Source organism: Oreochromis aureus, linkage group 23 (genome assembly GCF_013358895.1).
Source record: "Oreochromis aureus strain Israel breed Guangdong linkage group 23, ZZ_aureus, whole genome shotgun sequence".
Lineage (NCBI taxonomy): Eukaryota > Metazoa > Chordata > Actinopteri > Cichliformes > Cichlidae > Oreochromis > Oreochromis aureus.
In genome coordinates this window covers 32,751,188-32,776,950 of record NC_052963.1, presented here as the reverse complement: position 1 = coordinate 32,776,950, position 25,763 = coordinate 32,751,188, and the positions used below count along the sequence as shown (strand labels likewise).

Here is a 25,763-nt window from a genome sequence, read left to right as displayed (position 1 = left end):
GTTGTTTCTTTGAAATTACATACTACAAGTATATGACCAAAAGTTTGACTTTTGAAGATATAAATTAGAAGAAGTGCACAGACTGTGTGTATCACACTAAGATAACTGTTATACCTGTGTTTGTTTCTGGTGTTTGGAGAGAGCATTCTGTACTGATATCACAGTAGCGTTCCTAAGAGGAGAACGGCCATGAAGAGACGAGGATGACACACTCTCAGGGCCACAGCCGTCCCCCTCACTGCTCACTAACTATAAAGAAATTATAGTAAAAATAAAAGGCATTATTGACTTCATTGGATAACAGCTTCACAATCTAATTCACTACTTTGTTTTGTTCCGACCTGGTGAACATGGTGTAAAATCTTTTGGAGGGCTTGGATCTCTGTGTGGAGTATTTCCATCTCTGCTTTATCCTCGGTTCGCCTTGTCTCCTGAGCAGGAAACCATTTAAGTCAGATAAGCAGCGTACATGGAGTAAGTCTGACATTCCCCAGGCTGCAGCCCTCTAGACTAGGAAGTTATGGACTTTATCAAGCCTCAGGTCCAGACTAGAGCCAATTTAGCTATCTGTCACCTCCTACCACATATTCCCAAGGTCCTACCATCCTGTCCAGACTGATCTGCATGGTGTTGAGGCTGGCATCTTTCTCACTGTTCTGGCTTTGGAGGTGCTTCATTGTGTCGGTCAGTTCCAGGATTCTAGATAGACCATGAAAAGAGGGTTCAGGAGAGTTCAGGAGACATCAAGGAGAAGACAGAAAGAGACTGGCATGTACTCCTCCCTCTAGACCATCAACCCCATCATGTTCTGCTCATAGTCCACAAGAGATGGTACAAAAGGCTTGAGTCCCATTACCAGATAAAAGAACTAGATTTACTGCATATATAAAGGTTTGGGGTTTCATCAAGTGGATTATATTTGTCTTTTCGTTCAGGCATCGAAAAATAAGAATTTCCTAAATGATCAAACAATCGCACTGCACATGACCTCAAAGCCAGTATTCCTGTTTCAGTTTATGAAAATGGAATAGTGACAGCCCAGGGCAGTTAGTCTAACCCACAGATTGAGTTACTCAGTTACTATATTAAGTCTGAAACCAACGGTGGATGGTCATTAAACAAAATGAAGTTTACCATAGGACATTTTCACAAACGAACACAAGAACCACATTAAGTAAAAAGACAGACATGGTAGATTTTTTTTAGGTATGTTGCTTTTTGAGAATAAAGTCAATAAAAAGTTGAAATGTCAGGAATAAAGCTGAACTAAAAAAATAAAAGTTCGAGGAGGAAGAGTTTTGGCATTTTGAGAATAAAGCTAAAGCTTTGAGAGAAAAAGTAAAAAGTCAATATTACACTTTACATTTCAAGAATAAAGTTAACTCAGTAGATTTCACCTCGTTTTCATCATCTTGACTTTAATCTAAACATCTCGACTTTGTTCTTGATATTAATATTGACATCCCGACATTAATCCCGAGATGTTGACTTTAACTTTAACATCTCGTACTTAATCTTGACACGTTGACTTTAATCTTGACATTAATCTTGACATTAATCTCAACATTTAAACTTTGGTCTCGACATCTTTTTTTGGACTTGGGGAGCCTTTACCTGGAGTTGAGTTTGACTTTCTCTGCATCGCACTGAGCCTGAAGCTGCATAGCCTCTTTCAGCTTGTCCTTCAGCTGCATCTCCAGAGCGGACATCTCCACACCACCACAGGGGCTTCCTTGTGTTACTCTGGCCTCTAAATTCATACAGGCAGCGTGCAGCTGATGGCTAGCTGCGACACACTCGGTACGCATATCAGACAGAGTTCTGTTGAAAATAAGGATTGCAGAATGTGTTATGACATTTGAAATGATTTAAAGCATAAGAAAAGCAGATGATGGTTACATTCAGTTGCAAACTTTTATCCTAATTTTTTTTTAAAAGTTGCATTATAAGATGATGAATGTCTCTCATGATTAAGCCCTGAGAACAGAGCTCTCTTTGAAGTGTCTTAAGTTTAAGTTACAGCTCAGCTTCTGACATGACAAAGCTGTCTATGAACTGAGCACTGACTATAAAAGCAAAGTACTCTACAATACAGTGGTTCAGCACTGTAGAAGCCAAGTCTCCCTGAAGACAACAGCTCAGGCTTCGTCCTGATGGATGATTTTAACAGTGAGCGCAGGCACCTTCAGCAGTATTTCCCTATAGTGAGAAACAATAAGCAGGGGCCAATGACCCTGTTGACCTGCTCCACTTTGATGTGCGGCTGAGAGAAGTGGATTGTCGTCACAGTCGTGAGACTCACAGGAGAAGGTGGGGGTTTTGTGGAATTCTGACTTGCCGGAGGGATTCTGGCAGCACGCCACACTCACCTGTCAGCGAAAGTCCTTAGCTGGGTGAAACTGCTCCGCAGGGAGGCGGCCTGGCGCCACAGCGTTCTGACATGAGCCTGTTCCCGACTCAACCGGGAGGCGCACGTCTGCAGAGACAAGCAGCAAACCGGAGTAGAACCTGGCGTTAAGGTGGTGTGGGCTGCTTACAGCAACCTTTAATTTTATTGTGATCCCAAGCAGATGCAATAATAGAACTCCTGGACTCACGCTGGCACACATACAAATAATTGGATTTCCCTGAATCAACAGATGTAGCCCATTTACAGCACGAACGCCAGATTGTTTGCACAAAATTTTCCTCCCCCTCAGCAGTTGGAATGTTTTCACAGGAAACAACAACTCAAAAATCATAGCAGTGAAATGAACAGGGAATGAGAATGAATTGACAAAACTGGCTATGAATGGAATTCCTACCCCATGTGAACTCAACAGGAGTTTAATTGCACAATCTCTATACAGAAAGGGATGAACCCTGTTGCCTTTCTGCCTCCAGCACCTCATTCCTGTGGTTTTTCTCACCTCTTGCTCTCTCCGCAAACGAGTATCACACGACTCGGCATCTTCACGGGCCTTCCATAAGCTCTCGGTTAGCCCCTTGTTGACAGTGCCCACCTGGTCCAGCTGTTCCCGCAGCATGGAATTCACTTGGCTGAGGCTGGCACTCCTGGAAATAACCCATCTTATGACACAGTGACAAATAGCCGTGTTGACAGCCTCCTATAAACCCTGTCACAGAACCCAAACTTCTTATAGTCAGCATTATCACTCAAACATATATTTCTTTTAGATCCACACTTGCCAGCTGCGCTTACAGGGTAAACATGTGTGACAGTTTTACAATATCTGTGTCGAATAAGATTTAATATCAACCAGATCTGCCTGTAGAGTCATTTACCAAATGTTTACATCATTCTCACACTCAACACACACCCTCTTACAGTAAAGCACGCTACATTGTTTTGCTTGGTTATCTGTCTGAGAGGCAGCCAAACCCTTGTTTGCATGAATGGGATGATATCGAGTTAAAAGGGAACTGACATGTGAGGAAAGAGGGATTCAATAATGAGGACTTGTAAGTGGTAGCTGTGGGACTTATCTCTACACTATACTTATATTACACAAAGTGCTAAAGTGAACAGAGCTTGGTAACTCTGCAATAAGTGATATATTTAGGCAATAAAAATGATTGATTGCTGGCAGACTTTCCACCACGGGTATTTCAAATAAAGCTCCATAATTGTATAAATCACCGGGCATTAAAATCTGGCCTCGGCTCCAGAGGTTGGCCCACGTTTAATGTGGAGCATTATTAAAATGTTCTGGAGAACAGAGTCAACACAGTCCCACTAATTTTCTCTGACAAATTGGATGCCGAGGTCATTTGCCAAGGGCAGGTTTCAGCCTCTCCCTTGCAGCACGGGGAAAAGAAGAACTGCAGGGAAGCTCAAGCGACTGCTGGGAATATCTCTGATCCAAACATTTCTCAGAAATATTTCAACTTGATTTCTGCTTCTCAAGAAGAAACAGAGAAAGAAAACAGAAGCAAATTTCTTGCATCCCTCCCTTCTGATACAGCTTTTCTGATTTATGGATTTTTACTTTGTGCACTTTTTACAATGTTATGTATTAATTATGAATAGAAGACACATTTTTTTATTGCCTGTGTAACATGGGTACCTCCACTGCATAGTGCCCACCACTCACCTTTTCTGTTCCTCTTCCAGCTGAGCTGACTTATTCTGGATAGCTACGTTGAGATCCTGCTCAACCCACTGCAGATACTCGACTTTGTCTAGGTGGCCCTGCAGCTGAACAAACACACAAAACTACTACAGGCATCCTGATAACGCTTCACCATGAGGCAATATACACAAATCACCGTAATTACGATGTACTAATCAAAAATATCTGCGTGGGCTTTACAATTTGATACATTTAAGTGCATTTGAAAAAAGTGGGACATAATAAAGTTTACCTGTGTGTCTAAAACAGCTTATACACTATATAATGCAGTACATGTAGTGTTTCACATTTTCCAGGGGTAAAAAACAATGCCAATAAATGCAGTTCCTCTAATGGCCACCAAAACTGAGCTAAAATTTACAGCCTGGTATCTTTGATTTACAGGTGTGCCCACATGGGCGGCTTTAGCCAATCATTGCCCCCAGGCCCCCAGGCCTCAGTGAAATCAGTGCACTTGACCTCAGCCATTTTTAAAAAATCATTTTAATAGGGTTTTCTTGCTTACTGTGAGGTACAGACCACCCAGGAAGATTGTGTTTTGGTGAGGGAAATTGTAGTGTTTTATTTATATTACTTATCACTAATTAGAAGATGTTGTGTTTGTGCATCTGTACAATTTGAGTAAACGGCTTGTTCACAAAGCTTGTTAGTGTTAGCTAATAAAATTCAAAATATAGTTACTCCTGCATCCAAGAAAAGCAACACGGAGCAGACAAAATGCTAACGCTAAAGCTTCAGAGTTAAAAACCACTGGGTCACATAGGTTACGTCTTTCATAGAGTCTATAAATGGAACTAAAAAAGTGATACTTTCTGAAAGCAAGTCCACAGAGCAGAGAAGTATCAAAAATCTACCTTTGCACAAGTTAACAGCTGTCAAAGATCACACAAAAACTGAGTCTACTGCTTATTAAACAGTGAACTCATTAGTATTGGTGATACTGTATATTGAGTAGTAAAATGGTATAGGTAAAATACCAATATTTGCTTAAACACAATAAATTTATAATATGCCCATTTGTCTGAAAACCTAAACGTGATTCTAAAATAAATTCCAGATGGAGTTATAAGAGCTGATAGCTTCTGGATTTAAATTAATTTTGAATAATTATTTTGTGTGAGATTAAAAAGGGCAAAAATGTAAAACATTACTTTTTAAATTATTTGACTGTAATGCAATTGTGATAATAATTAAGACTGAATTTATCAATATCACCCAGCATTGTGTCACATTGCTTCTTTATCAGGCGAGATCATTTGCATTTGAAAACCTAATTTATAAAAAACAAAAAGAGCTTTATAAGATTTTTTTAAACATGCATCATCAGCTTAACAGTCGGTTGGGTGTAAGGAGCAGATGAGCCTCTAGATGACTTATAAAGTAGGCTTATAAAACTTAAATTTTTAATTTATACCAAAGCAGTACTGATTCTAATACTGTTGTTAAAACACACCAACAATCTCATCTTTTCAGTTTCCGAAGTCTTCTCCAGAACTTGCTCTTCAAGTTCCCCACATCTCTTCTTATACTGAATCACCTAATATAAGACAAATGCAAGATGGATGGTTAGGCAGAAGAAGCTTCGAGGCATACGTGTAGTAGTGTCTAAACTGTGAGATCCATTTCTAGCTACCTTGGTCTGCAGCTTCTGAACAAGTTGGACTTGTCTCTGTTGGGCTTCCTGATAGGCCAGCAGTTTTTGCCTGTAGGCTCTTTCCTTGTTCTGTGGTTGCATGGCTTCTGTTGATACACTGTGCTGGTCTGAGTCCACGGCTGGCTGCAACATCAGTATCTGATCAAGCTGGAGTAGAGCAACAAACAAATACAACAAAGGAGCCTTAGAAGGATGCACACCATTGTGCATATCACACATGCCCTTTGAACTAATTTACCAGTTTATCAGAAGAACTTTGAGAAGTTTCAGAAGTGTTTTCTCTATAAAACCTAAACTTTCCGTATATTTACAGAGTTTCAGAGAAGCCTTGAACTCTCTCTGCTGTATGGTACTCACTGTAAAATCACCCCACTATTCATAAAGACAGGAGTTTTTGCAAAGTGCAACAAAAGGCTACCTTAATATTTATTTATTTTATAGACTATTACTATTGTATTCCTGTTTACTGCAGACACAGAAGCAGTAAAGTTCAGGTGTCTCAGGTGTTTTGTCAGTGAGTGGGGGAAGAATGGAGCAGAAGGAACAGTGCAGTAATACGGATGCTGCTGAGATCCTCCAATGAGGAATCTCATTTTTTTGGAGCTTGGGCTTTCATTGTTCCATCATAACCCAAAGTGCCAGTTAAGGTGTTTCAGGCATCCAACTGGGAAGCAATCCTGGATTATGTCTCTTTGCTGCTTTGGGAATGTGTCAGAGTTTCCCTCCTGGAGAGCTTAAGGAGGTAACTGGGAAGAAGGAGGTCTGGACACCTCCAGTTCGACTGTTGCCTCTGCAACCTGGATTCAGATATGTGGCAGAAAATGGATGAATGCAGGTCTATCTTATATAATCAGTAGCCATAATTTCCCATTTTCCTACGGTGTAAAACTCATTTATTTTGTTGTGTTCTGATATTTTCTTATCTGTCTCAAACAAGCCAATCAGCCTCTGTTCCCTGCACCTCTCTCCACCTCCTCTTCATGTCTACCTCATCCTGGTTGTTCAGAGAGCCTCATCTAAGTCTCCATCTGCTTCATCTTCATTGGCATTGTCTAGACTCATACCAGTACCCAGCTCTGTCATGCTGTCTTAGAATCAATCACCATTATGCAGGTTCTGTGGTTTTGAGTATTACTGTTTTCAGTTCTTTCAAAGTATTTTAGCTCATTGAAATACATTCCAATCAAAAACTGTCAAATTTTGATTGGCTTTAAAAATCTAAAGAGTAGCAGTATTAAGCTGAAGACAGAGTAAGGGGTGATAATATCATTTCTTTGCTATGTGCAGCATGTTTGTAGATTGGTGTTTATGGACATAAATCTAAAAACAGAGATGGAGATGTACTGGTCTTCCTCATTGTGGAATCTCATTTTTTCTCCTGTATCTGAAATCCAAATGTCCTGTAACCTCTCAACCCCATACAACCTAAACTCCCTGTGCACCACCCACTCTCTATGCTGGTGCCAGACACCCTGTCCTCACTAATACAAACCACATGGCCCTAGAGCACTACAACACACTGCGTGCCTCTAGCTGCCCTTGCCGACTTCTCATTTAAAAAGAGATGAAGAGAGTGAGAGCAAGCGAGCGAGCCCCCCTCCCCTGCAATACGCTCCAAACCACCATCCAAGCCCGTCAAATCAACCCTGCGACCCACTCCCTCCCTCTTCTCTTCTGTACCTCATCTCTTCTCTCGGTGCTTAATCTCTCCAGCAGGCTCCAAGAGAGCCAAGACAATAGTCTCAGTGTTCAACACTGGACCCAGCCACTTTGCCACCATTATTAACACATTTTCAAATGCCCTTTTCAGAAATTTATACTACAAACTACACTTATGGCCATCACGCACTTGGCTCTGTGCTTTTGCTGTTTTTCTCTGAGGACATGGAGAGCAGAAAAACTTCTTTTACTGCCCGTTGTTGAGGTGACAGCTTTAGGGACTGAGAAGGGAGGAACAACATGGGCGGAGTGTTTGAAACGCACAGCACTGCAGCAGCTGTGTTTAAAGGGACTCCTGGAAACAGCTGTGTGTGGAGCATTGGTGATTATGCATCTTTTCAAGTATTTTGGCACAACTAAAGCAATAACACTGACTTACTAACAAGCATGCACTTTATAAATACACCTTGAATACAAAGCCGCAGCACACAATGTTTACTACAGGATATGAGCGCCATGTATATTCGGTGCCATGTGATGCTGAAACTGTAACTCTCGTAGCCACATCAAAAAGAAATCCAACACTGCGATAAAAAGAAACATAAACAAACAACAACAACAAAAAACATCCATTACTTCAATACACATGGTGCAGAATGCAGGATTCAGATAAAGGATCCTGGTAAATTCAGGCGCTACAGTAGATGGGTGATATATCTTCATGCCTATAGGATCCTATACGTGTATAATTTGAGCCTTCCGTTTCTTTTACTCTACAACAGTACTGAACCACTATATGCACTAATACGTAGAGATTTGTAGCAATGTCCCAACAAACAATTTTGATGAGTAATACCTGAAAAATGAAGCAAACTTAGAATTGCCAAAACCTGCAGTGGCCACTTGAGGGCCCAAAAGTGAGTCAACCCTCACAGATGCCATGTTAATATGTTCAACTTCACAGCAGAAATAAACAACTTTACAACCTGCTACAATAAACAGATTTGGTTTGCTAATATCTTTTTGTTCTTTCATGACAATAACAATAATGAAAACCACAAAAATTGATGTTCCAGATTCCCAATCAACCCAACTCTTTGACTCCTCAACCAGCACAGCAGCTCTTCATTTCTGTTAAACATTTGGGTTTTATTACATCAGGGTCCAGTTGCATGGATAATTCTTTAATGTTTATACTACCTCTTTCCCTTATAGATGAGAAACGTTTTCTTGGGGGCACCTACTTTAAGCTGCTAATAGTTATTTTCCCTATCATTGCTACAAATCATTGAATTAGACCAATTTTTCACTCGTTGCTACGTTGTTGCTAGTCTCCTTCTGTGCAGATTGATTGATGTACCAACACAGGTAGCTACAGCTAACAGCTGCCACACCAACAGCTGCTAATTTGACTTACTAAACTGGATCCCTTGACCAGGTTTGTCATGTTCAGTCTGTCCTAGAAGTTTGTGGCTTAGTTCTTGTCTATGAAATTCTAGCTTTTTTATTACCCTGTGATTTACCCTTGTCATATAAACATGATAATTTCTAGTTTCACAAAACCAAGATGCAATGGCCAAAATTCTGACATTGAGGCTTCAAAATGACTACTTTAAAGTCAATGGGTAGCATCATGGTGACTATATTCATCTTCTCCATATGCAAATTCAGTAATTGCAAAGATGGTCGCGGATTGTCCTTTCACAGCAGTTTAAACAGTGTCTTGCAGGCAAATCTGTAGTAAAGATGTAAATAATTGTACTTATTGGAATGATAAGTATATGAAAAGTACATTCCAAGAAAACTCACTGTGTCTGAAACAGGAATTAACATAGTATTAGAGCATTAGTTCAAGTTGCTGGATGAGCTTGAAATGTTGATCATGTCTGAACCCTGGATTAAATACGACTGAGAATTTATACACACCTAAAGCTGCAGTATGCAAACTATCAGAACACTCATATCACAAGCTCTAATGTGGAACACAGCTACAGCTTTATCAGGACTATCTTCCATTCTCTGGACTTCATTGACTTTCTAAAAAATAAAATACATGACCATTAAAACTAGATTTGCATGGATACAGCCCCTTAGAGCTTGAAGGTCAGGAAAACACAGATTTTCTTTAATTTAGTCAAACTGTCTTTTATTTATAAAGCACAAGGAATTAATTTCCATCAGCATCTGTCCCTGTTTAGGCTGCACCATCCCTACCACCCAACTACCTGATGCACCCAATGACCAGGCATCCCTGGTAACTCCTCAAGGGCCCCACCCTACCCTGACACCGAGGGTTGTTTGTGCTTTTTCATACATGGCTGCAGAACATGGGCTTCTTGCCAGCGCCTCGCCCTTACTCCACAAAATACAGAGATGACGCTTTTTTATAGTTTCTCCCCAGTCAGCTGTAAAGCAGGAGGCCAGGGGCTGCTCCGGATTAACCATGCTCCTTGCAGGAAGCTCCCAGGAGGGTGCCATAACAGCCTGGTGTGGAGAACCCCACCACTGCTAAACCCTCCTACACCACCATCTATTCCCTTGCTCTGCTTGCATCATTAACTCTCATCACTCACATCTCCAAGTGAGCTTGAACTCATTGTCCTTCACAACACACCCATACGGTGGTGACTGTAAAGCCAAAGAGAGAAGCAAGTAATCCCAGTCCTCCCTCTGCACTAACTCGGGGCTTACAGGGCTTACTGTGGGCCCAGAATTGCGCTCGCTTAACACCCATGCTATTTATGATCTGCTTCAGAGCACAATCACCCTCGATCAGCTTTCATGATTCCCTAAAGTGAGCTGAGCCCAATCCTAACATAGCTCTGCTCTTTGAGGTCATCTACTGCCATTCTGCAATAATGCCGAAAATGCAATTTATACAAAAACCAGCCTTTATGTCATGGTATACTTTATTCCTCGATATGGTCGCTTTGAGTCCTTTTCTTTTCTTCTTTTTAATTTCCAAGTATCTGTTTCTTGAGCCTTGCTCATGGCTCCAAAGTGTAAGACTTTTCAGGCCCTTAAAATGTGCTTTGAATTAGAGTTTTTATACTTCTTGATATTTATGATTTCTGCCACTCCTTGTATTGTCTCTTTTGATAAATATTTCAGACAACATCAAGGGATAATCTTGCTTTGATTCATCTGCCAGCAAGCAACAAGAGAATCATTTTCAAGGCCCTTGTGAAGTCTTTGGTGTTTGGGCCAAAACTTGCTGCCTTGCTCATGTGGTATAAGATCAAAATCCAGCCCATTCAGTTAGCATCTTAGGATTGCAATATCTTCTCACTGACCTAATGTAATTACATTTGGGTATCTGATAACTATCTGATAAAGTATCTTGGGAAGCATATTCTCTCATTTTCTGCTATATAACACTGTGAATTCATACCTGTTTTTCAACAAAGATATAAATTTTCTGCCTTATCCAGGAACTATTTCACAACCTCAGTCTTCTTTTCTTTCTATCTGTGGTTCACCCAGGGCGACATCTGGCCGTGAGTGCGCACTCCAGCCAGCATGTGAAGGGTTACAGCTGCAATCGTTTTCTCTGGCTTGGCCTGGACCCAGAGGCTTAATAAAGGGAATTAATGGAGTGCACTATCTGTCAGATTCCTAAACACAGCTGGAGCGGATGTCCATCGCCCCCAAGCTGCCCAAAAACTTACTGTCCTACTTGAACAGCTCACCCGCTCCTCCCTCCCCTCACATTACCCCCTGAGTGCTGACTCTGTGAAAGAGCCCCAGCTGATTGTGAAAGCTGTTTATGTATCATCACTGACAGTAATTACACAATGTGGGATAACAAACAAGGAGAATAGAAGGAAAAGAGGAGGGACTGCTGAGAGCATGTTACCATAGAGTGAACTTTTGGGTCATGGGGACAGCTGCTGTGATGGCCTGTAAGGGATACAAGTGATCTGTGTAAAAATGGCAAACTCATAATACAAGCTTAGTGCTCACAAACACACGGCTGGTATTGCACTGCTTAACACAAATGTGTCCTGCAAGGACAATGCAATTCAAAACCTACACATACATACATAAACTCAATCAGTACAGACTTCACGTCTGATTAGAGATCTCTGACATGTGAAAAAGAGCTGAAAAGTAGGCTTTATGTCTGACTTTAAAGTTAGGTAACATGAGAAGCAGAAGAAATGTCAAAGGCTACGAGGTTTAATGGAATACTTTCATCAAAAATTCAGTCTTCAGGAGGGCTTTTAAGCATTTTCTTTCTCTGGGGAAGGTAATTAATTTTTACAATTTTGAGACAGTCTGACTTTCTGGCTGTGTTCCATTCAAATTGCAGCATAAATGAATGGGTTTGTGCCAGCAGGAAAAACAAACTAAGAACAGAGGGGGGGTAGAACAGTAAAAGAAGACAGTAATACAATCCTTAAAAACAGACTTTATCTCTTTGACAGGGTTCTTACGGAGAGACCCGGGGGATTTAAAATTCCACAGGGCACTGGCCAATGGCAGTTGGTGTCAGAAATCATTCAGCATGAGTTATCTTTATCCAACTGACTGCCACACCGCAGTACTGTGCAGGCAATCTCTAAGTGTTCAGGAGTAGGGTATGGATGTCCGTGTCTGAGAAAATGCACATTGGCAGGCCTCCAAAAGCAACACAGAAGGTTCAGAATTCACCCCAACATGTTCTCCAACCTCCTGAGGCCATCCAACGCACAAACTAGGTCAAGGTTTATCCTGGTTCAGGTGCAATTTTCTGGGGTCACCAGGGATCGCGAAGAGTGACTTAACAGAGACACAGAGGAAGGCTTTAAGAGTCCAGGTGTGACTTCACCAGCACTGTGTTAACAGTCTTCTGTCAGCTCAGAGCCTTAAGAAAAGCTTGGCAAAATATGTTTTTGAATTGTCACACACTTTGTTCAACTGACTTTGGCCACAAACATTATGATATAGAGACACGGCACTCAAAGAACCCTGAAATCTACAGGGGAAACACAACAGATTGTGGCACTTGTTTTTAGACGTGTGGTTTCAAGATATAGGTGGGTGAAATTCTCTCTTTTTTGGCATTTTTATTACTCTGGTGGAATTAGGCAAATGCTGGCACACTGGATTGAGCAATGAATGAAGTTGGAATGTTGTGTAACAGAAGTAGAACTTCAGTTAAAAAAAAAAGCTTTTAAAACTTTATTTAATGCAGTTTTTTTCCTGGTAACAGAAGTCTGGACCAGCTCCTTATCCACTCAAGAATCATACTTGAGGATGCTTATGAGTTTGCCCAACTTGTTGACTCGTATTTGTGAATTTGGACAAGTGATTTGACCTCAGCTTGAAGCCCCCCACGGTGTCCTGTGAGGGGTGCTTCGACGGTATGCATTATTAGGACAATTGTTAACCCTTTAAAGCCTCAACCTTGAAATAATTACAAGAAAATGAATTTATTTTGAAAACGAAATGCTCATTAAACCTTCTGACGATATTTAAAATAATAATTTGCATATACTAGTTATAATTGTATTGCTTAAAATATATATATTTGGCTGTTTAACTTGTTTGTTTGGTGTTTTTTATTTTTTTCAGGGGCAGGGGGCAGTGCAGTGAGAGCTTGGTTCATTTAGTTCATTTAGATCATCTTTGTTCCCGTGGCTGATGGACTCTGGCAGAACTGCCCTTTATCACTGATTCTGCTGATAACTGTGGACAGAAATTCAAGCTGCAGCCAAAAAAGCAAGAGTGTCAAGATTTGTTGGTTTCGGGTCACATCTTTTATTTTTATCGACGATGTGACTTCATCAGTCTATGAAGTCAGTGGTTTGATGCCAAGTGTGAAGTGGCTGGGATGAGGATTAGCACCTCCATGTCTGAGGCCAGAAAAGGGTGTCTTAGGAACGAGTTCCTATTCAAGTGGAGAAGTTCATGTGTCATGGGGTACACGAGTCAAGGAGACGGGAACAAGAGACTGACAGATGGATTGGCACATCATCTGCATGGATGTAACTATTGTACCTGTTGTAGTGAGGTAATTATGATGTGATTCTTTTAAAACAATCAGAGGTAAAGAGATTCTGTACTTAAGTAGAAATGCTAGTTTCTGTTTGTTGGCATGGCCAAATAAATTGGTGTATTTGAGATTTGTCAACTATTACTTTTGTGTTTATACCACCTATTACCTTTTGGTATTCAACTCTGGAGTTCTTTAAGTTTTGGCCTACCAGTGTGGATACTGTGTATGTGTGGATATGGATATGTGTATATTGGGAAGGTGGCCTCTTCAGAGACTGAAAATCTCAAATACTTCCTCAGGAGTTCAGTTATTCAGGAGAGGCTTAGAGTACATCATTTCCCCCTTTACTTTAAAAAAGAGACAACCCAAAGAGGGCTAAGCATCTGATTAGGATGCTTCCTGTGCACCTCCCAGGTGAGGTGTTTTAGCCATGCCCCACAGGAGGAAGACTCTGAGACTCTCAGACCCAGGACACACTGGAGAGATCGAGTCTGTCGTCTGATCTTGGAATCCCTCACTGTTCTTGCTGGAAAAATACTAAGCAACAATTACACAGAAATTGAGACAGGAAGACTAGCGTCCTTGGAGAAACTTTTTTTCTTTCTACTAGTCACAATGCATCAGCCTGATCACAAAGGTATGGTATAAATTGGGCTAAAGTTGTTGTTATTTTAGCCCCTAGGACTGCAGGGGGCATATTCCAGCTGTGAGACTGTAGCTGTTGGATGGCAGGGCGTTAACTGCCCCCAACCCCCAGCGTGGAGAGCTTCTCAGCACTGAGTGTGTTGCTGATCGAAAACTAGCACTAGAAACCCTATACTCCAGGTGGGCCTGTACATTTATCCCACCAAAAAATGCAGAGTGCAGGTTTATGAACAATGTGGAAATTATCAAGAGAAATTTCAATCACAGTACTCAATGCAAATTACAGAGGAAAGAAGGTTCAAGCTGAGGGCACCTCGGACAAATGCTGACTTAAAATGTTTCTCACAAGATCTCATGGAACAGCTACAAATGCTCAAGGCTGGAAAATATCACTGATAATCAATGTTAACACTGAAAGCCAATAAGCAATACTGAATTACTGACCAATCATATTTTTGACACAGTGATACTCTCTGGCTGCTATATATGGGGCAAATGAGACATACTGACATAGGTACAATACACTGATTAATTAAACGGAGGTTACTTGGATGCAATGTATGTGATACATTCAGTGATATGGGCCCTTCAGCTGTAAGTGCTGATGGAGAAATCTGTGTGAATGAAAGGCTGCTGGCCTGAATGTTAGCGTCAAAGTCAAGGAAGCATTTTTGGCTCTCGGGTACTGATGAGCAAACTGCATTACCATCACATAAAAGCAAAGCTGCCAAAAAAATCAAGCTGCTTTTACATAGAGGAAATAATATGAAGACAAGAGCTTTCAGTATAATAAATGAGTCTTGACAGGAGTTTCATAATGAACCTCTTGACTTATGAGTCACCACCAAACAAAATATTCAGATTCAAATTGCTACTCTTTGGGTTTGAGCATCAAATATCCACAAGCTGTGCTTTAGTTTTGTCTGTTTAGTGCCTTTTCACACTTCTAAAAATATTCACAAAATAAACAAGCCAACCTAAATACGTTTTATTTATAGCCACAGTTTTAAAATGAATTCCAAGAGCAAAGCAAGCAGTGCGAGTTCATTAGATTTAAGCAGCAGAATGAGGGCAGTGTGATCATAAATGGCTGCTTTGTGGACTATGAAAAATTAGGTTTTTCTTCAACGGTCCTCAGGGAGGAGGCCAGTGACCTTCACAATTTTCCCCCAAAACATGGAGGGGCAACCATGGGGGGCCACGGAGGGAGACACGCGTCCTCGTGAGCACAGGAGGTCCGAGTCTACCTGAACAGACTACAAGGAAACCCTTCATGAACCACGCTCCCCACTCTTATTTACACTAACAAACACACACAGACACACACACACACACAATGGTTGCTTATGCAGTAATTACCTTAATATGTAAACTGTAATTCTACAGCAACTCATTAAAAAAAGTATGATATACATACATGTGTAAAGTCAAATTAATTTAGTCTGAGCATGTGTATACTGCCCTTTCCGCCCCTTAGATTTTTACTACCATACATGAAGTGGAGTTTCAGTCTTCCTTCAATGTTAGTTTGTTCAGCCCCCAAACAGGCTTTCCCTACTGGAAAAAACAGCGCTACACTGACGCTCACAGTAAACATATCCCATTTCAAACCTACGAAGCTTTTTGCAGTCAATGCTGTAGTGTGGTTGATATCAACTATATACATGTATACATATACATATATGTGTGTGTGTGTGTGTGTGTCTGTGTACTTTTATTTTTTTACAACATTCATTTCACTTCACTGAGATTTGCTTTTTTATGCACAGCTCTCTTAAATCTCCTCGAGTCTTTTCTTATATTTATCTTATATATCTTATATTTGCTGCTGTACATGAGATCATTCTCCTTTTGCATGAAACTTTAACTGTCACAGAGACGACTTCGCAGGGTGGTCCTGTGGTTACAAAACAAGCCCAAGTCATCACCCCTCCACCACCGTGCTTGACAGCAGGTGCTCATATGTTGTGTTTGTGTGGTGCTGTTCATGACCACATATCTTGACTTTGGTTTCATTTGTCCAAAGAGAATTGTTCCGGAAGGTTTGTTTGGTTGCAGCTTTGCAAACCTAACCTGAGAGAGAAGAGACTTCCTCCTGGCAGCCCTTCCAGGCAAGCCATTGGTTTCAGTCTTTTTCTGAGTGTACTGTCATGAAACTTACCATTTAACACACTAACTGAGGCCTGTAGAGTCTGAGATGTAGCTCCCATTTTTTTAAGTTTCTCTGAGCACTGTGCAATCTGACCTTGAGGTGACATCCACTCCTCTTGTAAATAATCTTTCTCACTGTAAAATGACTTACTTCAAATTCTTTGTAAATGACCTTATAACCCCTGGCAAACTGATGAGCACCAGTAATTGTTTTTCATGGTTTTATGGTTCAGTGGCTTATTTCTGATTATTTGATTACTTTTCTTGTATACTGGATATGTGTATTTTATAACTTGTTTTTAATTGTGTGTATTGGACCAGGGGTTGCATATGGAAATTAGCTAGCAGCTTAACTCTTGATTTTTTTCTATACATGGTTTTCTTTTTTTATGAGTTCCATGTTTTGTGCCTGGTCCCTGACAAATAAGAAATAATAACAACAAAAAAGAAAACAAAATTTGTGAGAGTAGCCTTTGGCAGGAAAGCTACTGTTGACCTTGAGAATTCGTCACTCCTACCCTCTCTGTGAGACCGGACTGTTTGACTACCAGCTGGTCCTGGTCCATCTGGCTTGGAGACAGTTGCCCCCTCAGATCCCTGCTCTCCTCCAGCGCACTGAACTCTGAACTCTCGCCTGAGACAAGGAAACAGATCAGACATATGGAAAAGTCAGAGTCAGTCAGAGGGATTATCAGAAGAAAGGGTTGTAATGCACCTTTCAGATATCCAGTAATGTTGAGTTAATCTACAAACTAGCCATTCAAAGTTTTTTTCAGTACCTGCTGGATCCTCGGCCAGATTGCGGGTGATGATCTGACGGATGCGAGAGGAGACAGGTACAGGTGTAGCCCTGGATTCTTGTCCCTCCTCTTGAAGTGTCAGACTTCTCTCTCCTGAGCTGCCATCAGACTGAAGGAGGGACTCCTCCAGCTTCTACAATTACACCAACACACAACACTTTACACTATGGGAGAAATACTACTTCAGTCTTACACTTTATTCTAATTATGTTTATTTTAATATATTCAGCTTTTATTTGATTTACAAAGGCTGCTTAATCACTTATTAATTAATTCATTTTTACTTATTTTACTTTTATTTAGATTTTAAATTATTGTTCTCTGTGCTGTGTTATATATATTATTTTTTATTTTTATTATATTTATTTATTTATTACAAAAAGTATATTGCACTGCGTTTAGACTTTTACCTTGGCTCCTTTACCCATATCTTGACAATTGATAAAATTGATAATGAGTTATATATTATGAGTTATTATTTTTATTCCAGTTTTTAAACCTATTTTATTATAGGTCGCCTTTAATTTTTTAGCTGCCATAACACAGGAATTTTTTTTGTCTTAAAAGCAGGAACACCACAAATTCAGATTATCCCAGTACAGCATAAGTCTTAAGAGTGACGACAAAATGTATTTGTATTTACTTTTTTATGTGTCTGTAACATTATATATAAATGTTTTATATTGTTGTGATGGCTGACATAATTTTAAGCTACCTTACAAATTTTGGGCCATGCATAAGAATAAAAGATATTTCATACATTAATACCAAGCCACTACTAGCTGCAGTGTAAAGTACTATTTCCCACTGATATCAGCCTGTCTGACCGATATGTAGTGTTATTTATAACGGTATTTGGGTACCTATTATATTATTAGTAACACTCAGTGGTAATGTAATAGGTTTATTTTATTTTTGCTATATCTTCAAAATAAATAATCAACGGGAAAACTTATCAGTTTTAAACCACTTTTCTTTTTATACTACACTTATATTTTCCTAAAATTTCAACTTTAAAGTACACATACATGTAAAGTAGAGTAAAATCAGCCTGTTCTTCTCTCTAAATGGGTTTTAAAGGACAGCTAAGCAAGTAACTCCATGTCATCTTATTATACACTGTTTACCTGTGCTCCGTGGTCTTTTGAGAAATTAAAATTAAATGAAGCATTAAATGAATGAAGTTCAAATGAATCGCCAACAATACAAATTGTTTAATAAATATATCTTTATTTATAAGGATTTTCCTTTGCTTTTGACAAACATCTCGTAGAGGGGGGTCACCAATGCAGGAAAAACTCTGAAAATAAAATTTAAAATCACTCAAATAATATAAACTTTTCCTTATCTTTAACAAGAGTTACCAACCTGAATCACTGCCTCCAGTCTGGGTGAGTGTGCACCTTCCTCCTGTGGAGAAGTCATCGCGGCCCAGCTTCAGCTATATAAGGTTTGCTAGGCTAGGTGGGCTCGGTGGTTAGTTAGCTTTACTCTGGTACACTTTTCGACCGACGGTTATTAAAAGTTGAGTGAAAAAAAGCGCAAAAACCGAGCATGTCATTAAATAATAAGATGAAAACACCAGATGTCTTAGTTTGCGCCTGCGTGAGGAGAAACTTCAAGAGCTGAAACAAAAATCACAGACCGGAAACTTTTAAGGTAAGAAGACTGAAGGCATGTAAACTCAATCCAAGGCAAGTTGTTAAGGTGACCGTTGTCATAGAAGCAGAACGCTGGCTTGTCCGTTTTCATGGCAGCGCAGAGACCAGGAACCAGGCAACAGGATTCCAAGGGGTTAATGATCAAGCGCTGAAGGTGAAGAGAAACACTATATATATATATATATATATATATATATATATATATATATATATATATATAAACATTTTACTTATTTGCAAGTTTACTTTAAAGTCACTGGATAGGTGGAACAAACCAACTCAGATATCTGAAGGGTCTTTGGGGGTAACAGATATAGGGTAAAGGTAAAGGCACCTTACTTAATACAACTTCATCCATTTTCCTCTTATTGTGGACACTTAATAAACAGTGATACATTTAAAACTTGGAAAACTAAACCCCACTTGTTTCATTTTTTTGGTGCGGTACACTGCTTTTATACATAGGATAAATCCTGTTACATTTCAATTAAATTAGAGCCTGAGCTTTCAAATGATCCATTGTACAATGGTCTAACATATTTTTATGGTATAAAATTTTTAACCAATTTTCAAGAACATAATTTGCAGATTTTAAATGACTACAGACAAAAACTCTAAAAATAGAAGCCCACAAGCTAGTTCTGCAAACATTTAATGATTCATGAGCACCATACAGTAACACAAAGAAATTCAGGTCTCAAACACATGATACAAAGTATAAATAAACACCTGCTGAGCAGTAGAGCACAGCCCTAAAAAACATCCAAGAATACCTGAGGGTCATGTAACGTGCTATTCTCAGGCACAATGACATCCAGGGATAAGCATTCCTTTTGCAGCGTAGGCATTTGTATGAGAGGAACACATCTCTATTAACTCTTAGGCCTTGAGGAGGACTTTATGTTGACTCAAGTTCAGGCCACTGGTTTGGGTCTAAGAAGATGGTGCAGACTCCACTGTAGAACCAAAGTCTTGGCAGGGAGGACTCCACTTCCCAGATGTTGGACGCTCGGTTGTAAACCTCCACTTCCACCCCATAGTCCCCCTCCATACCTTTCCAATGGCCTCCGGTAACAAAGAGCTTCCCATCAAGTGATACAAGGCCGCCATTCTCGTGGAGCATGTGTAGAAGCTGGACCTGAAGAGAGCAAAAACCAAAAGTATTACTTAAACGTCTGGTAGGATGAATTCGTGCAAAGGGATGTATTTAATGTATTTAGCTTGCTGTCTGCAGTGATATCTAAACCCACCTTCTGCCATATATTTGCCTCTGGATCATAAGCATAGACTTTTTTAGTGTTGTCAGCAACCAGGTATATAGTTCCATCCACACAGACAGAACGAGGAGAGGACAAATACTTTGGGATAAAGGGTGAACATATGCTGATCCAGCTATCTATAAAGAAAAATATAACAAATGTGTTAATTATTAGATTAAAGCACAAACAAACATCCAAAGGAAATAATACATTATGGCACTTGATTCAGTTTTAATAAAATAAATGCTATAAAGTAAACCCTGTTACACCAAAAGAAAAGATGTGACAAGAGACACAAAGAAAAGATAAAAACTGAGAAACAAAAGCTCAACAAAAAAAGACCATAAAGTCCAATGACTTTAAAAGCCATTAGAAAAGTTTTTTCCAGTGAATTATTAGAAAAGAGCCTGAATATCCTGGGTACCAGTGCTTGTTTCTCTTCCTTTATGTAACAGAGATTTTACATTTGAAACTATGATACATCTCATGATACTGATGCTCACAGATAGAAAAAGTGATGCTGAACAGAAAAGGTTTTTGACTTTTTATACTGTGACGTTTCTGGGAGTAAAATGTATTTTCTTCCTGTGTTTAACAGAAAAATGTTTGCAATGTTATGAGGGCTCATAAATGTTGGAAAAAATAATGCAAATTTAAAAGAGCTAAATTTTTACCCATCCATGTATAGCTCAAGAGATTCTAATTTGGATAATATGTATATTGCGAAGCTAAAATTTTGCATGGTTTCATTAAATATAGTAAAGTTACTTTACAGAAAAAAAAATCATCAGCTGAGTCTGAGGCAGTCAATAATTTTAAATCTGTTGCTATCTAAAGCCAAATAAGCACTGTTGGTAAAGAAAATTAAACTATCACATAGCTCATCTGACACTGAAGCAATTACTGCTACAAAAAAGTAAAATAACTTATTATTTAAAGTGGCATCAACTAAAATGAAGATGCAAAAACATCCACCAATATGACTGCATGCATTATAGAAGTACTGAGAACAGTGCTCAGGATGGTGCTCAAGGCATCCTTACCTATGACAGGGTTGTAGCACTGCATGGTCAGTGCATTGTATTTCACTGCACATGACCCGATTACATAGAGCTTCCCCTGACAAGCTGTGGCGGTGAAGTTTGTCACATACTTTAAGGCGGGGCAAGTCATAGCCCAGGTGTTGTTATAAGGGTCGTAGTGCTCAACCTCAACTCGGTCTGACGTTGTGCCTAAGAGGAAAAATTAGTGCTATTAATGATTGATAGTCACATTTAACCTTCAGGTGACAAAATGGCTTATTTAGTATCACAGCAAGATATTTCTATGAGCCACTGTGTTGTTTTTAATTGTAAAACTGGTGTAGCTCACATAATAGAATATTTTGGTAAATATATTTACATTTTTTAGTGCTGCAGGCTTTGATTTTATTGTAATTTTCCACTCCTAATAGCTACATAGAACCATGGCTAACATACCTAGATTTAGTCAGACACTTAACATTGAAAGTTACAATGGAAATATATGGAATATGCCACATTTCCAAAGAACTGATTTGTTTCAATTTGCAGAAGTATTAAAGCCTTTTTGCTTAAACATGATAGAAAGAATTTTTGAATATCTGTCACAGATAAAGGAAATGGTATGAAAAAGACAAACATAGCCATTTATTAAAGCCTTCCTGTCATAAATGACCCAACTTGGTCATTATAAAATAATGTGGTTGCTGGAGGGTTACAGAGAGTTTCAGCAACTGCAAAAAGTTGGCCATAGCAACAATATTCCACAACAAGGGAGAAATACGAAAAAATTCTTAAAGAAAACCTCAGAAAAACTGAAGCAAGCAGCTAGAGTGGTGATTATCTTCTGTGTTTTTTGTTGCAGGTTTAAGGCACCACATGCAAAACCGATATTTATTTTCTTACCTCCGATGACATAAATCTCCCCGTTGAGCGTTGCTGATGTGTGGTTAGTCCGAGGTCGGAGCATAGGTGCCACAGTAACCCATCTCCCCTCTCTTGTGATGTACTTCCAGGTCTCTGTGGTCGACCAGGTGTTGGTATTCGAACCTCGCGAGCCCCCTGTGAGGCAAAAAGGATCAGTTTGTCAAAAGTCTGTGATTGTTTTAGATTCCTCACAAAAGAAACTGGAGAGCTACACTCTTAACTTTCTATTATTTGTCATTTAACCCAAGGTTTTTTTCAACAGTGTTGCAAAAAATGAAAGAAACACATTGGAAACACATCAGCTGTCAATGGGGAAAAAAACATCATGTTGGATATCTATACTGATATGGAATGGGTATCGTGTTAGAAATGAAAGGATGGCACACTGTTTCATGGAAATGAAAATGATCAACCAAGGACTCAAAGACAGACCAAAAATCTGACTAAAAACATGATGTGTGGCAGGCTGGTCCATTTTGCTGAAATTTCACCGCAGCAACTCAAAATAGTACACAGGTAGATTGTGTGACACCCTGAGATTGTGTCCTGGGGCATCTCCCCAGACCTGGACCAGGGCATCACTGAGCTTCAGGACTGTTTTAGGCGCAACCCTTCTATTCTGATTAAAAGTGTGCAGTATACTCACCTGACACATACACATCATTGTTCAAAGAGACCGTAGAGTAACCCCACTTGTTGGGATTTGGGAAATTAGGAAGCTCATGCCACCGTTCTGCAGAGAAAATGACTTGAAGTTGAGAATATTTCACAGACCAAGTGATAAATTATTCACAAATACACACTGTATTTGTGAATAATTTATCACTATCACAGCAAATGACAAATGCATTGAAGTGAAATTAAGTAAAGCTATCATATTGCCCAACAAGGTCGAATAGGTTCTTGCTTGCTGAGTTGAAACAGTAAATACAAAAAAACTTTTTGGCAGGCCCTTAACTCCTGGCCAGCTTTTGCCCCTCCACATAAAAAGGAAGCTTAAAATGGCTTTACAAAAATCTTTTCCTTAACATCCCATGTGCAAAACATAACATAAATGCCTTCTTCCAGGCTGAGCAATAAAAATAGTCAGTTCAGGAATTGAGAAGATGATCCAATTTTGTCACATCCAGACCACATTTCTGAAGGGCCATTTTTCTGTCAACACTGTATTTAACGACCTACAGAATGTGCCAAACTGGTTTGAGGAATCCCACAGACATTTTCCAACAAATTTGAAAATTAAAATGGAATCTGAACTTAAACAAACTTGAAATTTTGAATGGGGGAGAAAGATTTTGTTGTTGTTGTTGTTTTTTTTACTGGTCTTTGTGTTGTAGAAGGCACAGTTTCTGGGCTGCAGTCTTTCCAGTCTTGAGTCTCTGTCCTCGTCTTCATCAGAGTCATCCTCATCATCCGAGTCATCCATTGAATGACCTCCCATGACAAAGAGAACTTCTTCTAGGTTTGGTTGTGGGCTCTGGGAGTTGAGTCTGTCCACATGTTCAGGTGCTAAATCCATTTTCTAGAAAGTAACATTATTTTTGTAATATAACTCGTAGCAGAACAAGAAGAGAAAAAGTGTAGAAACTCACTAACCTCTCTGTAAATCTTTTCCACAGCCTCTGTACAGCTGGGAGAGGCCTGCAGCAGACTGTCCTTCAGCAGGGTGTCAGCCAGGTAGTCCAGGCTGAGCAGAGAGAGACGGGACAAGCTAAGGAGCTCAGGGAGATGGCACAGTCGAGACTCCCTGTGGTGCCTAACCCATTTCAGGATGGCCTCCACACGAGCGCACTCTGACCGGATTTGTAGTCTTTCATCAGACAGGCATGAGATCAGCCTATCTTTTCCCAGCAACAGAAACTCCTCACCCTGTTGTACAGCCTCAAAGTTCTCCAGGAGGAAGGCCCATGCTTTGGCAACCACCTCAGGACAGCCATGAATGTCCCCAAACTCCAGGATTCCCAGGCAGTTTGTCTCATCAATCTGATGCTGGAGGTATCGGCTGCACACGGCTCGCACTGTCTGGAACTGGAGCTTGCTGGAGGTACAGATCAACCCCTCCACATTTTTCTGGTTGATAGTCAGTTTGCCTGTGTAGGCAAAGTCAAGCAAGCAGCTAAGGATCTCAGGATCCACATCATGAAGCTCCACACGTGCTGCAATGCTCTCTACAAAGTCCCCTGAGAACATGCAGCGAAAGTACATGCTACAGAGCGCCAGTACGCCACGGTGACAGGGGAAATCTCGCCCTCCCGCGCTCAGAGTCACATCCACAAGTTTGGGGTGAGAACAGAGTGAACGCAAGCCCTCAAGCATGCTCTGAGGATGGGAGGACAGGCAGAAGTCCAGGTCATCCACATTACGCACCATTATCAACTTCAAAATGTAGCTCAGATCTTCTTTCAGCTGGTGCAATAAACAAGTGACATTAGCAATTACCTAAAAGTGTAGAGAAAGCAAATAAATGCAAGAAAAAAAACGATATTAATTATCAGCAAGAACCTCACCATGAAGTTCAAAATCCAAAAACTATCGAAATTTAGCACCATGAACCGGATTATGTGGTAAACATATATATGAAGTAGCAGCATCATATGGAGAAATGACAGCTTCTAAACGTTTGTTTAAAAAGTGGTGAATAGGAGTTGGATGACATCTCTTACATGATAGTTGTATAGTAAATAGAAAACATTTGTTCTTATTTGACAAGAACAGTCAACTCATAGTTTTAATGTGCTGACCACAGAGTACCTTTGGCCTATGATAGTTAGGTCAAAACATGTCTTGAAATCAACAACAAATAACATTTCCTGTCATGTAATAAAAACTCAGTAAAGAATTAACAACGAACTCACCACATAAGCTGGAACAGAAAAAAAAGTTTCATCCTCCTAGTAAAAATGGGGATTGCAGCGGCTGTTTAGATTAATATGGAGCGCGTAGCATGGCAAAAAGCTTTTGCTAAGTCACTGGAGGGGGACTGCCTGCTGTCGTCTTAGTTATTTTTAGGGCTGACAGTGACACTGTGCTGAAGTCAGATTCCAAACAACATGTATGGGACCTGCAGCTGCTGTTAAAGGCGCATATTTTGGATTTTCCTAACAGGCCTGGGAGCGGCAAAAGAGGACCAACAATTGGAAATGTGACAGCTGGAAACAGAGTAACAATAATGCGGCCACAACTGTTCTTTGTTCAGGAGTTTAAGTGTGTGCATTTTAATTAATTTTTTTCTACTCTTACTGTGGCTCTGTATGATGTCAGTGAGAGCAGATATCTTTGATACGGTCATCTAGCACATTTTTATTTTCAAGCGGTCAGCTAATCCTGTTTTATCAAAGTCAATGATGGCCCTCATTTACACAGAAAGTGTCCTATGAAGTCATATTTGTGCCTAAATGTAACCAGGCTACAAAACCAGAAGTAAAAAAAAAAACAATTAAAAAGCAAAACATGAATTAAATCATTGAAAAAGGGTCTCATTCCTGACAAACATCAGACTAATGCTGCCACAACCATGTCCTATTGTGTACTTTGTAGGTCTCTAAAATGTGTCCGTTATTGGTGTGGCAGATTCCGTCTCACCTGGGACAACTTGTGCATAACCGGTAAAAACAGTGGCATCTGAGAAAATAGCAGATAGACTTTAAGCCTCGCAAATCTGACTGTGAGCATAGATCCACCCACCTGGTGGTCAAACCTTGTGTTTACACGTCACCCAATCGGAAGAAACAAATGTTGTTTGTTTAAGGATGAACTGAGGTGCATCACCAAGGCTCAAAACATGGTAAGTAAGAACTTTTCAAAACTGTGAATTTCACAAAGCTGTTCTAGGAGATTCCAGGTCCATGTTTTTATGAGTCCCAGAAATAAGAAAA

The 25,763-nt window shown here is 39.9% G+C and overlaps 2 protein-coding genes across 8 annotated transcripts in view; both read right to left on the bottom strand.

Moving 5' to 3' along the window:
• The window catches only part of crocc2 (ciliary rootlet coiled-coil, rootletin family member 2), a 40,943-nt gene extending 22,198 nt beyond the window's left edge, over window positions 1–18,745 (bottom strand). For 3 of the 6 annotated variants that reach the window (XM_039607412.1, XM_031730558.2, XM_039607413.1), the window contains exons 1-12: window positions 18,391–18,744; window positions 17,002–17,155; window positions 16,741–16,856; window positions 5,767–5,934; window positions 5,587–5,670; window positions 4,095–4,198; window positions 2,910–3,054; window positions 2,370–2,476; window positions 1,615–1,821; window positions 603–699; window positions 342–431; window positions 115–249 (exon numbers count right to left, since the gene is read on the bottom strand). In XM_039607412.1, coding sequence (XP_039463346.1) covers window positions 115–249; window positions 342–431; window positions 603–699; window positions 1,615–1,821; window positions 2,370–2,476; window positions 2,910–3,054; window positions 4,095–4,198; window positions 5,587–5,670; window positions 5,767–5,934; window positions 16,741–16,856; window positions 17,002–17,155; window positions 18,391–18,447 — 1,464 coding nt within the window. In that variant the 5' untranslated portion in view covers window positions 18,448–18,744. Of the gene's footprint in view, window positions 1–114; window positions 250–341; window positions 432–602; window positions 700–1,614; window positions 1,822–2,369; window positions 2,477–2,909; window positions 3,117–4,094; window positions 4,199–5,586; window positions 5,671–5,766; window positions 5,935–16,740; window positions 16,857–17,001; window positions 17,156–18,390 lie in introns of those variants that run through there. The other 3 variants (XR_005610405.1, XM_039607415.1, XM_039607416.1) reach the window with 3 other exon arrangements.
• Window positions 18,746–19,317: 572 nt separating this feature from the next.
• klhl30 (kelch-like family member 30) lies at window positions 19,318–25,648 on the bottom strand. Of its 2 annotated transcripts, XM_031730563.2 has the most exons (8): window positions 24,744–25,648; window positions 23,485–24,327; window positions 23,209–23,410; window positions 22,535–22,621; window positions 21,868–22,023; window positions 20,986–21,174; window positions 19,934–20,079; window positions 19,318–19,821 (listed from the first exon to the last, which is right to left on the bottom strand). In XM_031730563.2, the coding sequence occupies exons 2-8, from the start codon at window positions 24,256–24,258 to the stop codon at window positions 19,582–19,584; spliced, it is 1,794 nt and encodes a 597-aa protein (XP_031586423.1). In that variant the 5' UTR covers window positions 24,259–24,327; window positions 24,744–25,648; the 3' UTR covers window positions 19,318–19,581. The 2 variants fall into 2 exon arrangements, with proteins under 2 accessions (XP_031586423.1, XP_039463351.1); XM_039607417.1 differs by having other exon boundaries at window positions 23,485–25,648.
• Between the last annotated feature and the right edge of the window lie 115 nt (window positions 25,649–25,763).